The sequence below is a fragment of the Lissotriton helveticus genome, chromosome 3_1 (assembly GCF_964261635.1).
Source record: "Lissotriton helveticus chromosome 3_1, aLisHel1.1, whole genome shotgun sequence".
Lineage (NCBI taxonomy): Eukaryota > Metazoa > Chordata > Amphibia > Caudata > Salamandridae > Lissotriton > Lissotriton helveticus.
The window spans coordinates 115,622,235-115,636,834 of NC_136061.1; the positions used below are offsets into that span (position 1 = coordinate 115,622,235).

Consider the following 14,600-nt stretch of genomic DNA (forward strand, 5'->3'; position numbering starts at 1 on the left):
TTAAATCCACCTCCGTTCATGTCTTTCCCCCCACCCACTCCTTCATCCGTCCATTCTGTGCCTGTGTTTGTTACATTTTAATGTAACTATTAGCAAACAGTGAAAGTGTCTCAAGCCGCTCCCCAAAAACAACTGCCTGTAGAGTTGAACAATGTTCGTAACTTACTTTGGGACTTGTATCAACTTCAAATGAGGGAAAGCTTTCAACATTTTTTTTATAGGGGCATTCTGCAACCATGCCCATTGTGCACAGCTTTCATGTGACACCAGACACTTTGTGCGTGCGCCCCGTCTCTACTAACACAAGCATTCATCTCACCAGTCTGCATACTCCCTGACCCCCCATATGCTTGCTCACCAGTGTCTCTCCCACCCTTCCTTTGATCTCTGCAGTGAGTTCTCACAGGCTCCTCTCCGCCCCCTTCCTTTAATGGCCCTCCCCCTCCCCAGCACAGAGCACGAAAACTGGTTCTCATCCGCCTTTTGAGGGGTCCAAACTTGAAGTACAGGGCTCGTCCTGCAGCAGAGGTACATAATTGAACGTGTTCGGGGCCTGCATTTTATGCGCGAATGCACGCAATAACACAGACCGCTGTACTTGGTTGTCAAGCTTCATAATGTAAATGCAGGCAAAACTTTAACCGATCTGCCCACAGGATATTTTTCTCAAAACGCCTCGGTAGCTTTTTGTCAGATTTTGAGCAGCAAATTCCGGTGATGGAAGTGTATAGCACTTTCTGGCGTATACAAATATTTCCAGATGCCAGTAAGAGCAAAACTGACACAATAGATTTATACAAAGATGTGCATGAGATTCGTGCCTCTTCCTTTTATCATTCTACATTGGTTTTGGTGGAAAATTGCACAGTACATTTTAAAATATAACCATTTAGAATCCGTAATGATGTCGGAATGGAGACTAATTTTGACTGTTTTAGTCTCCCGCATGTCTTGAACTCTTGAGATTACAGTTTTTTTTAGGTTTCACTGAGCCACACACACCACCCCACACACAACCCCACACACAGACACCCACACACACCCCCAAACGCCCACCCACACCCCCACACACAACCCCCCCACAACCCCACACACACCCACAGCACCCCACACACAACCCCCCACACACAACCCACACCCGCATCCCACACACACACACACACACACACAACCCCCCACACACAACCGTCCACAAACACTCCCCCACACACACAGCCACACACACAACCCCCCACACACACAACCCCCCACACACACAACCCCACACACACAACCCCTCACACACACAACCCCCCACATACACACAACCCCCCCCACACACACAACCCCACACACACACAACCCCCCACACACACAACCCCCCACACACACAATCCCACACACACACACAACCTCACACACACACACAACCCCCCACACACACAACCCCACTCACCCACCACACACCCACCCCACCCCCCCCACACACCCCACACCCCCACACCCCCCACCCCCATGCCCCCACACACACCCACCCACAACATCACTATGCGCTACCACAGCATCACTGAATGCCACAGCATCACTCACCACCACAACATCACTCTGCGCCACCACAGCATCAATCTGTGCAACCATTAAACAACTGGTTCAAATATGTTCTCTCAATGTTTCAAGCTTTATTACAAATGTCACAAAAAGATGTTAATATTTCACTTCTGTTCTTGGATTTTCGTCACAATAAAATACACTGAACATAATCTTCACAAAAGCTATTTACAAAACTTTAAGCTATTGCCATTATGAATTACAATAGCTTGTATTTAAGTATTAATTATTAAAAAAATAAAAGCCATTGTTATTTGTAATATCAATACATCTAAGTCACGTAAATACAACACATATTGCATTACAAATGCTATAGGTGTCACATTTGCAAAAGTTAAAACTATTGGCATTGTTAAAGACAAAGCTATTAATTTCGCTATTTTCAAACCCAACACATAAATAAAAAAAGTGTCATTTACAATACCAATAGCTCAAACTTTTACTAATGCGAGACCTATTGCATTGCAAATGCTTGTTTCTATATGCATCTGTTTGACCTGGCCTTCCCTGCAGGATCACACCATGCTTTTTGCCTTTGCCCCTCCGGTTTTGCTAACTACGTTTTCGTTGGCTTTAGGACTCTGCAGCTTGGGCTCGTGCAGGTAAGAGCGGTGGGGCCGGGTGGGGGTGGATTTCGACATACGACCACAAGGGAAAAATAATTATTTATTTAATTACCCTTCGTGGTCGAACACTGCCTCACTGCTCTTACCTGCATGGGCCACGGTTGGAACTCTGTGCACTTTACCACTGTCAACCAGTGCTAAAGTGCTTGTGCTCTCTAATTTAAACAAGGTAACATAGGCTTACACCCAATTGGACCATCTAATTTACTTTTAAGTCCCTAATAAAGTGGTACTACATGTACCCAATCCTGTAAATTAAATGCTGCTAGTGAGCCTGCAGCACCTATTGTGCCACCCACTTAAGTAGTCTTTTAAAATATGTCTCAGGCTTGCAACAGCAGCCTGTATGTGCAGTTTTCAACTGACATATCGACCTAGCAAAACAATCCTTATTCCAGGCCTCAACCTTCCTTTTTAAAACATATTAGTAACCCGCAAGGTAGGCACCAAACAGCCTTTAGGGCAGGGAGCAGAGTATTATAAAAGTTGGACATGTACTGTTAAGTGTCACACATCCGGGTTGTCACAAATCTTACATTTGTTGTTCACTACTGCAATGCTTACATGTCTCATAGGATAACATTGGTGTGCCTTATTACATTTAATAAGTGATAGCAGGTAGGAAGGTCAAGTTTGGTCTCTAAAGAATTGGAATCTAAAATCCTTTTTAATTCTAAAGTCAAATTTTAAGTCAGATTTCAGAAAATTCCCATTTTAGAAAGTTGGCTTTTTCTTGTCCTAGCCTTTTGCTGCCGGCATTCTGTATCCTCGGTCACATGACTAGGTGTAGTTAACCTTTGTGTACTCCTCCCAGATAGCATCACAAAGGCGGACTAGGTGTTTGCAAGATGAGCCATGTAAACCAGATGGGAGGGGCACAGCTCTTATCTACCACACTTGCACTTCAAAGGAGCTGCTACAGCACACACAAATAACTTCACACTATCCTCCAGTGACTCCAGACAACCTAGGACCAGGGCAGGGAGGAATCAAGTTTCAACATCAGAAGTGGGGCAAAGTCTAGCAGTTTCTCCCATTTCAAAGCTGGCACCAGGTATCAATATTGGAACCTCAGAACAACTCTTCAGTACACTCTTGGACCTGTGGATACTACAGAAGAAAAACTGCCCTGCTACCAGAGGACAGCCCTGCTGCTTGAGGCCTGCCCTGCTCACTGAGAAGGAAGAATGGACCTGCTCCTTTTTTCCCTGACTGAGTGACTTCAAGGGTCAGTTGGCTATTCTCCTGTCTGAGTTACATGGACCTAACACACTCTAGGACTCTTCCCGGCACTGCCAAGCGGACCTGCTGCACTGAACCTACAACTGGACTTGCATGAGCCTTGCTGACCTCTGCTGGAGTGTGTTCCTGATCCCCTAGAGCCCTTTGGCTGGCATCATAGAGAGCTCCTCCTGGCCTGAACAAAGGTTCCATTCAAATCCATCAAGAAGCAATGCAAAGCCTAAATACACAACTGCAAGCTTCATCCGAACCAATGATGATCAACGTAAAGCATCACAAAGCCTCACCACACAGCTACAAGCTGCATGGGAACTGGCACCGAGCAACTTAATGCCCAGCAAAGCTTTGCCCCACAGCTACAAGCTTCATCAGAACTGACGCAGAGTGGCGCAAAGCCCTGCAGCAAAGCAATGCTTGAATATATGGGAATATTGTAGTTTTTAGGACTAGGATCTGTTGACGTGCAGATCCTAGTCCTAAAAACCTCCCTCCCTCAGGGCCAGGGAGTCTAGACTACACATAGAGATTTATTAATATGACGTTTGCTTACTGTGCGCCGCCTGTATTTTTTACGGCTTTTAGAAAGTGTTTCCATTTCTGTTTGTCACAATTTGTGTTATTTTGTGCTCAATATTAACTTTTGCGTGTATGGAAGTACTTTTTGTTTTGAACGATTACTCACTGACTGGACATTAGATTTATTGAGTGTTATTTGTTGAGTTTTGAGTTTCCAGCTCATAACACCTCTCTTAGTAAGCTTTGTACATCTAAGCCTCAGCACACTGGGGGCATATTATCAAGGACAGGCAATACATTATCGCTGCTTTTATCGGCAGAAAGCGGCTATAATGGCCTTGATAATATGCTCTATGAATTCCAATCGAAGCCCATGTTAGATGTGTTCACATCTAACATGGGCTTCGATTGGAATTCATAGAGCATATTATCAAGGCCATTATCGCCGCTTTATCAGCAGTTTCCTGCCGATAAAAGCGGCGATAATGCATCGCCTGTCCTTGATAATATGCCCCTGAGACTCAAGTGCTAATAGGGATGCTTGGTCCCCACTTTGGTATTCTGCAGTATGGGGCCTGGGAGCCATAGGCAAAACTCCCAGTTTGATACAGCTGGGGTGCAGTAACTTCTGATTGTCCTAAGACCCTTCAGTCGGGATTACTCACAGTCAGGATATCACATACAACTCTAATAAATGGGATTAGACACTCTTATAACATACTGTTACCTCCTCACTGCAGACCAATTTCAGAGTAATGCTGATCATGTATTTTATTTCTCAAACTACCAGTTTCTTAATGGCGGCCAGGCTGCTAGATTGAGAGACATCTACCACAAAGGTGACTACTTCTCTAGTCCCCTGCCCCACTGAATGCATGCATGAATTGTGTGTGTTGTTGTTCTGTTAATGGTTCTTGTATCGCGCATGACTCACCCAGGGGCATCTCAGCGCTTTACCTGAAGGGGAAGACCTCAGAGGGGAAAAAAAAAAAAACGGCGGTGTGAGGGATATTAGAAGAACCAAGGGGCATATTATCAAGGGGGTTTATCTCCGCTTTTTTGGCTTTAAAAGCCAAGAAAGCGGAGATAAAATTATCTCCCTATTACCTAGCTGTCGCTAACACCAGTTAGCGACAGCTAGTAGGAGATAGCGACCATCTTGGGCTCCACTTTGCATGTCAGTGATATTTATCACTAATGACATGCAAAGTGGGCGTGCCAAGATGTTAGCGACTGGAAACAGTCGCTAACATCGCTATCTCCTATTACCAAGTTTTGGAGATATTCGCGCTAAGCGCGAATATCTCCAAAAGCTAACACCTGCCCTGAGCAGTTCTTAGCCATGTTATCCAATGGGAGGTAGATAACATGGCTAAGAGCATTAGCTTGGTAATGCATGAATATCGCTGACTTTTCAGCGATATTCATGCATTGCGGCCGTTTTTTATCGCATTTGCGATAAACCTTGGTAATACCAAGGTTTATCTGCGATAAAAATCGCCGCAGTTCAGCTGTAAATTTTTGTCTCTAACCAAGCAATAGCGATAATTATCGCTATTGCTTGGTAATATGCCCCCAAGTCTTTAGTTGTCTCCTGAAGGACATGTAGTTTGTGGATTCCCGCAGCATCAATGGAAGCGAGTTCCAGTATTTTGGAGCTACGAACGAAAATGCTCTGCCGCCTGTGCAGGTGAGTCGAATCCGGGGGACGTTCAAAAGGGCTAGGGAATTGGATCTAAGGTTGCGTTCACTTGAGTGCTTAGTGAGTTTATTTCTAAGGTAGGCTGGGCCCTCACCTCTAAGAGCTTTGAAGGACAAACAGCAGATCTTGAATACAGAACGCATTTGGATTGGTAGCCAGTGTAGCTGTTCAAGAAGAGGAAGAGATGGGGTGCCGGGTGGGCAGCCCAAGACCATTCTGGCGGCCGTGTTCTGTATTGCTTGTAATTTGGAAAGCGCAGTGGTTCCAACCTCTGCCAGCAGGGCATTGCCATAATCCAGCCTACTTCCTATCATCGCCTGCACTACAGTTCTCCGGTGTTCCAGGGGTAAGTAGGGGATGATTCTATGCAGTAGACATATATTATAATAGCATGAGCCTGTACTGTTCTTTATGTTGTCCTTCATATCTAGCTTGGCATCTAATTGGATTCCTAAGCTTTTTACAGAGGTGGATGGTATTGGTGCTTCACCCAGTTTGGAGGGCCACCAATTGGCAGTCCAGAGGTGTGCAGATTTCCCTAAGAGCATTAGCTCTGTTTTTCCCGGGTTAAGTTGTAGGCACTGTTCCCTCATCCAATCTGCGACCGCTAGCATACCGTCCGTAAAGCGCTGTTTCTCATCCAGGAGGTTGTTACCAATTGGAAACAGCAGCTGCGTGTCGTCGGCATTGAAAATTATTTCAAAGCCGAAGAATTGGATGAGTTTTGCCAAGGGGGACAGATAAACATTTAACAAGGGAGGACTAAGGCACGATCCCTGAGGCACCCCTTTATCTAGCAAGAATTTACTTTTAGAGACAAATGGTCCAAGCATAGTGGTTTGCCACCTGTCCCTTAGGAAGTGTTTCAACCACCGTAGGGCAGTGCCTCCGATGCCACATTCACCTAGTCTCTCCGCCAGCCTTTGATGAGATATCGTATCAAAGGCCGCGGAGAGATCTAGGAGAACCAGGACTGCCACCACCGGAATCGAGGGTACACCTTAAGGAGTCAGTGACGGTAGGGGCCCGGATTGGAGGGTTTGGATCCGATGTAGGACCCCCATGCGGGCACGCTAATATTCCTTGGTACGCATGATTGTACATTGCTGTGATCCCTATAGGTCCTTACTGTATTATAATGACTGTGCCTTTGTTGGGCCTCACATAGATAACTTGATTTGTTAATTTCTATACCAATGATGCCATGCTTGGGGGGTTTGTTTTTTGTTAAATGTTAAACAGAATAAAAACAGAATAACGAAAAATTAGCCAATACAAAGATAATTCCATATCCTTTAAGCACAGCTGCACTTATCCTTTTTACATGCGTTGATTCTACGCCGCCCAGCCTCCGGGATGTGGGCCAAATAAGGCTGTGTATGGTCCTGGGGACTGCATGTTATTGATGATCGCGTGTAAGTGGATTGGACGGCCATGTAAACCTGTGCCTTTATGTGCTTTCGCAATAAAAATATTAAAAAAAAAAAAAAAAAGGAGTCAGTGACGGCCAACGTTGCAGTTTCTGTACTGAACCCTGGGTGGAAGCCCGACTGGGAAGGGTCCAGCAGATCGTTTGCTTCCAGGTATTGACTAAACTGGGTATTTATATTGGATTCCAGCAATTTCCCCAGTAGGGGTAGCAGGGATATTGGTCGGTAGTTACTTAACTCCAATGGGTCTGTGGTAGGCTTCTTCAGAATAGGCCGGACGGACCCCTCTTTCCAGGCCCCAGGAATGAGGCCTGTTTCATTTTTATTTTTTTAAAGTTTTTTTATTGAAATTTTTTTCCCCCATTTTCTTTATAACATGAGCAGGGCACAATGATTACAATACATTGAGACATAAAATTATACATACAGATTCAAACAAAAAATCTAGACAAGTTCTTGGTCTTTTAAGGATCTATTCCAGACTTCCATCGGATGAAAGGTTCCCAGATTTGCATACCCAACTTCTTATCCTTTTTTCCCTTTCTAGCATATATGGCTGTTTCCAATTTTTGTGTTGACATTACTTTTCCTAACCATTGGTGATATGATGGGGGGTTAGGGTCTAACCAAGCAGAGGCCACTAACAATCTCAGAATCGCCATTGCCACAAATATAAAAATTTTACAGTTCGTCTGCTCATCAGCACTTATCCCCAATAACATAATGGCTGGTGTTAACTCTATTATTATTGACATTGCAACCTGAAAAAAGTTCACAATATCCTGTTTCAGTTTATCTAGGTGGGGACAAATTGCAAAAATGTGTGTCAGGTCAGCATCTGCGCTTCCGCATCTAAAACAAGTAGTGCCTGATGTACCGCCCCACTGAGCAATCTTCGCAGGCGTATAGTATAGATGGTATAATATCTTATAATGTTGGGCCTGAAGGGACGACGAACACAACATTTTTCTCCCCATTTCCAATGAGTCAGTGAAGATGTCCCTACCAATTTCTAGGTCTGAAGACCATCTATCTACCCATTTCTCTAGATCATCTTTCTTTAGATTTGTCATTTCTAAATAAAACCTTTTAATGGTGCAATCGGAACCACTTTCTATAAGGTCCAACAATATACTTCTTTCAAAGCCCAGTGCACCCCCTTGTTTTTTCGAAAGACAGCTTCTTATTTGGAGATATTTAAAAAAGTGTTTTGTGTCCAAAGTAAAGCTGTTTTGCAATTCCGTGAATTGTAGCATACCGTGAGGGCCCATCATATCTCCAACTTTTCTTATCCCCCGACTATCCCACTCTTTAAAAACAGTCCCGAGAAAACCTCGCTAGGTAAGGAAGGGTTGTCTTTTAATCTGGTGTATAAATTAAACTTCCCAATTCCCACCTTCTTTGAGATCCCTTTCCCTGTTTCAATTGATACATTAGAAATTCGTTGGACGGCTGGAGCACAGACCGAGGATACAAGAGCCATTGTACTGGGCGGGCAGATATCCTGTGGAGACCCTGATTTAGCTGCTGATAGCAGTTTTGTTGTTTCCACAAGTGAGATGAGCTTAAAACGGTTTAGCGAGGCTCCGTTGGGTGTGGGGGAGATGCCTAGCTTTTTTTTTATTTGGATCACATTTGTGTCTTGATCCAAAAAATTTGAATAGATTTTTTTCAATTTTTTCATGAAAAAAGTATGCAATGGAATCACATAGGTCCTGTGATTCTAATGGTGCTTGTTTGCATACTAAGGGTGAGGAAAAGTCTCTAACAATATTGAAAAGAGCTTTGGTCGAGTTCTTAGAGTTTTCTATTTGATCTTGGATATGGGAGCATCGAGCCTTTTTTATTTCAAGATGATAATGGGCTAGTGCACCCTTATATATGGTCCTGTCTCCTGATAATTTTTCCTTCCTCCACTTCCTCTCTAGTGCTGTACATGTTGTTCTTAGGGACCTAAGTTCATCTGTATACCATGGGGCCAAAGGTCCCCTTAGAGGTATTGTGGCCTTTTTTCTGTGGGATCACTAGGTCCAAGGTTTTAGTTAGGGCCAAATTAAAACTATCTAGCATGGCTGAGGGATCTTTATCCATAAGTTCCATTTTTATGGCTTGGTCGATATAGGGTTTGGCAACGCTATCCATCTTCAGCTTGTGCCATGGTCTTTTATATTGTCCCTGTTGGTATAATGGATTGACCTTGTTTTTTGGCCCTACTTGAAATTGGTGGGAAAATTGGACTAGATAGTGGTCTGACCAAATAAGCGGCTGCGGCTGCTGTACTTCAGTTGTGAATGAGTAAATATAAGGTCTAAGGTGTGGCCTGCCAAATGTGTGGGACCTAACACCATCTGGCTGAGTCCCATATCGTTCAGATTTGAGAATAGCATATTCACTTCTGGGTTGTCTTTGACTTCGCCATGAAAGTTAAAGTCGCCCAATAATATGAAGTTCTTGGAAGTAACAGCCTGCATGGCAATAATTTCTGTCAGGGCCGTAGTAAAGTTGGATTTAGATTTGGGGCCTGGTGGTCGATAGAGCAGGGCCCCATCACATGAGACTGTCGGGGACACTTGTACCCTGAACATACCTTGTTCCATTGTGTCATTATTTATGGACGATGTGCCGCTAGGTAGTTCTTGGCGATAATCCCCCAAAGCAGAGATCCATCGCAAGGACTCAGAAAACAAAAGTTCTCCACATGCCTGTTTTGGTGTCCCAGTGCGGGGGATAGATTGGGTGTACAGTCACATGATTTTCTATCTGAAGGTATGCCACAGTTTCAATAGTGGCTCCATACAAGATTTTCTGGCACAAATGACATTAGATGAATTGCCCTAACATAAGCAGACTCTTCAACAACATTAGCATTGGGACAACAAATGGGTGCCCCCAATGGTAGGTTCTGCAGGAGTGCTGTTATAGAGTGCAATAAATGAGGAGCAGGTGCAGAGAGACGGGCCTACAGGTGGGTCTCCACTTTTGGTCCCAGGTATCCAAAGTATTAATTGTTACTTATGAACCTGGATTAGAAATGTATGCACATAACTACAATAGCTCCATACTCACTTCCCTGCAGCACTAAAGGGCATATTACCAAGATTAAGCGATAATTATCGCTTAACACGGTTAGCGGCAATATTATTATCGCCGAGCTCAACCGATCTCAAAAGTGATAAAAATCGGCCGAAATGCATGAATATCGCTGAAAAGTCAGCGATATTCATGCATTACCGAGCTAATGCTCTTAGCCATGTTATCCACCTACCATTGGATAACATGGCTAAGAACTGCTCTGGGCAGGCTTTAGCTTTTGGAGATATTCGAGCTTAGCGCGAATATTTCCAGAAGTACGCCTTTGTAGGTAATAGGAGATAGCGATGTTAGCGACTGTTTACAGTCGCTAACATCTTGGCACATCCACTTTGCATGTCATTAGTGATAAATATCACTGACATGCAAAGTGGGGCCCAAGATGGTCGCTATCTCCTACTAGCTGTCACTAACTGGTGTTAGCGACAGCTAGGTAATAGGGCGATAAAATTATCGCCGCTTTAGTGGGAAAAATTCCCGCTAAAGGGGCGATAAGGCCCTTGGTAATTAGCCCCTAAATGTTGATTTTGTGAGCGGTATAGGGTAGACCAAAGCTATATGTGGGCAGAAGATGTCAGGCTTGCACAGACCCACTCCATTCTAAATATCTGAAAACATACACGCCTGTCAAGCATCATAGCAAAGAAGACACGAGTCAGACAAGGCTGGGGTCAGTTGTTGCAATCACTAGAAGATATACTTACTTAAATCCCAAGAAAGAAAATTGAAGCCACAGCCAGGCTAGTGTCAGCATCAGTATCATGTTGGGGAAGGCAAACATAAACCAGGAAGCGAAGTTTATAACATCACCATTTTCGGGAAAGAGCCTGCAATAAGAAAACGTTTTAAAATTGATTGTGAAAAGCCTGGAAGTATGTATAGAACATGAACCGGAGCATACAGTACTCTATTCACATTTTCACGTGTACATCTGACTCATCCACAAAAAATGCACCCACAGTTAACGGTTCACACTAACCAAGAACTATAGAAGCACTATGCAAACACACAAATAGACACAAGCATACCCTACACTCAGATCAATGAGTAGCCATGGACACAGATCTATAGATATACAGACAACCCTGTTGCCATTGCAAGAAGAGGAACACATAAGCAGACACCCACGGGTACAGAAAGAATCCTGTGCTGGAGGACACATTGTGGTGTGCATTAAAAGGAGCACAGGGTGATAGTCAGAGCTTGAGATCAACAGGCCAATTTGTGTTGTAGATTCCCAGATGCTTTGTTCTGGAAGTCGCATATTTCATTATCATTCTTCCAGAGCTCCCCTTGTTTTAAGACAAATTCCCAATTACACGATACACAGGAAAGCATTCACAGCTTTCCTGTTCGAGTATCTAGAGGTTTATATGTCTCACTTTTCTCTGCACTCCTGGTCTTATTTAGGTTTATCATCAAGAAAGCATAGAGCGATCTAAATTGCAATTTATTAATAATTCATCAATCATTGAATAAGGTTTAGAGAGAGCTATGACCCATATTACATTGGTGAAAGGAGGCTAGAATCACCAATACTGTAGGGAAAGAGAAAGCAATGTACTTCTGTAAAATAATATTTACATTAGGAGTAAATTGGTGTAAGAAATACCCTGACATCTCCAGGAGTACTCCTGTGAGTCTGTAAGAGTCTGACAATTAGATGGTACTCAAAGGTAGAACCTTAATGCATACAGAAATGTTACATGTGTATATATCTGCATGGGGGGATCATGCACAGAAGTCCATACCCACTTCCAACCTTTTTTCTTTTCTTTTATTGGGATAATATTTTACCTCACGAAGAGCCCCGTTCACTACCACTCCTATTAAGCATGTTAGTAATGCCACCCCACTCCACAAGGAAAACACATTTACTCCTGCTATTACCTTATTCGTGCAAACAGATTTGTGATTTGGACCGAGTGCATCGTTTTTAGCACCATCCTATTCTTTTAGTACTATCCAATCGTAGAAGGCAATCGTACATTTTGAGAACAGCTTTGTTCTATAAATGGAAGATTCACGAAGGCTGGATGCATACACTTATGATATGAATAGTTTTACAAAAAAATAGCGTCTTCAATACTAACAAGCACATGCAAGGGGAAACTGTGGGGCAGATTTACAAGCCCCTTGCGCCTCTTTTACGCCACCATTTCGTCACTTTTGTGACGCAGCGGCGGCGCAAAAGATGCGCCATGGTGCGGGGTATTTACAACGTGACGCATCTGAGAGATGCGTCACGTTGTAATGCCCTGCGCCACATGAAACCTGCGTCAGGTTTCATGTGGGTGTTTCCACGAAGGGGGGGGGCGTTCCGTCGCAGGAACGCCCCTGAAAAGTGACTCAGTGAAATCTACAAGATTTCACTGAGTCACTTTACCAAGGCTGATGCGTCAAAACCCTGCGCCTGCTTGAAGCAGGCGTAAGGCTTGACTCACCACGTTAACAGATAGGGCAAGTTGGAAAAGTGCTGGAGTTGCGTGCCGCATGCAACACTACTTCAGCACTGAGCAAACTTCACGCCCTAGATGCGACACGCATCTGTTTATTCTTGCGCCATGGTGCGCCGCATTGTAAATGCGGCGCATCATGGGTGGCGCAAGGATAAACTTGCATGCCGCATCTTTCCTGGCGCATCTCTGCTGATTTGTAGAGATGTGTCAAGCAACATAAATCTGCCTCTGTGACTTTTGTAGTTTTCTTAGTCTACACGTCAGCGCTAACCCTATGTCTGAGCAATGTCCACGTACAAGAAAAAGTCCAGAGTTGTAGAGTTTTTTCCCCTTACTTGAAAACTATGATTTAGTAATTCAAAATCTCTTTTTTAACCTCCTGCTAAAAATGTGAGTATTAAGTCAACTTTGCTGTGCTCATTTCAGCAGTCAGGGTTATTGTAGGAAAAACAAGGGGGCATATTGGCAAGAACCTAGTTAAAATGATCGCCGTTTTAGTGGCAGTTTCCTGCCGCTAAAACTGCGATAATTTTAACGAGGTTGTTGCTAATATGCCCCAAGGAGTTTTGGGAAAGGTAGGACTTCATGGTGTTGACATGGATGTATGACATTACAACGCATGCTTTTACCACGCATGCCTTTACAACGCGGTTTTTACAACGCAAACCTTTACAACGCATAGCGCTTTGGGGTGCTATATAGTGAATAGTTTAATTTACTATTCCAACTCCAGTTCCCGTGGACACTAGGGAAGGTGTTGGATAGTAAATTAAACGTATTCCCTATCCTAGAGCGCCCCCCAGCGCAATGCATTGCAATGGTTTACGTTGTAAAAGTTGCGTCGTAAAGGCACTGCGTGGTAAAAGTTGCATTGTAAAGGATGTTTCCCGTTGACATCACTGTCACTAACATCTTCTATAGAACTTCCATGGGAGCTGCCATTTTCGCGTACATCAGTCCATGTTTATTACCGGGGAAAATCTTCAGCAATCGGCATACATGACATATTTTGCACTTTTTAGTTTCAATTACATATTCTAAATACTTTACGTATCCTAGATTTAAAAGAAAATTTTGAATACAAGTAATGTTCAAAATTAAATTAGGAGGTCAGAGAAAAGAGGAAGGGATATATAACTCGAGAAGGTTAAATAACCAATTCGATCCACATTCAGGTAACACTTATTGCTGCGCTGCTTCGAGTAGACAGAGCAGGAATGCACAGTATCTATTGAATTATGGTTCATTCCTCCTCTTTCTCTGTGCTGCCGTGCGCCAGCACATGCACTCTTGCACCATGGTGCTGGGTGCTTGCGTTGCAGTAAGGTTTCTTTTTATGCAGGAAGAGGCACCTTCCCACACAAGAACAATTCTCAGAAGCATTTTCTTCTTCTTGCTATGTGTGCTGCAGTACACAGCACATACGAAAAGAGGAAATAATGAGGAGAAATAGGGATATTTCTGCTCGTTACACTTCTGTTGAGATGGCATACCATTTTGACACATACCCAGGTTTACAAATTTTTTTTGTTTTTTGCGAATATCACACAAGAGGGAAGCAGCCTCTTCCTCTGAATGGGTCGTAGTGGAAGAGTACGGGGTGTGGTAATAATTACCAAATGCATCCGCTATGTCCTGCGGAGCCGTGGTGCGGGAATGTGAATTGATGGCAATTTCAGCCACTATGCGCCGTGCACCATCTCTCCGATCTAGCTAGGCCAACAGTTTGCCTGCCATGTCGCCTATATCGTAAATCCTGCTAAGAGTAGCCCGATACTGTGCCTTAGCCGCATTCATGGCTAGGTCCAAGAGTTCCTTAGTTTTAATGTGGAGCTGTTGACGCACTTCTTCCGAGTCGTGCGATCTAACTGTGCGTTCCAACTCCAGGACCTCAGTCTCAATACACGTCACGGCAGCCTCCTTTTCCTTGCATTGCCCTGAAATTTAC

The 14,600-nt window shown here is 43.8% G+C and overlaps 1 protein-coding gene across 2 annotated transcripts in view; it reads right to left on the minus strand.

The window, feature by feature from the left end:
• Positions 1-14,600, minus strand: part of SLC13A5 (solute carrier family 13 member 5) — a 523,479-nt gene that overhangs the window by 51,357 nt on the left and 457,522 nt on the right. For both annotated transcript variants that reach the window (XM_078679336.1, XM_078679335.1), the window contains one exon: positions 10,898-11,020. In XM_078679336.1, coding sequence (XP_078535462.1) covers positions 10,898-11,020 — 123 coding nt within the window. The remainder of the gene's footprint in view (positions 1-10,897; positions 11,021-14,600) is intronic.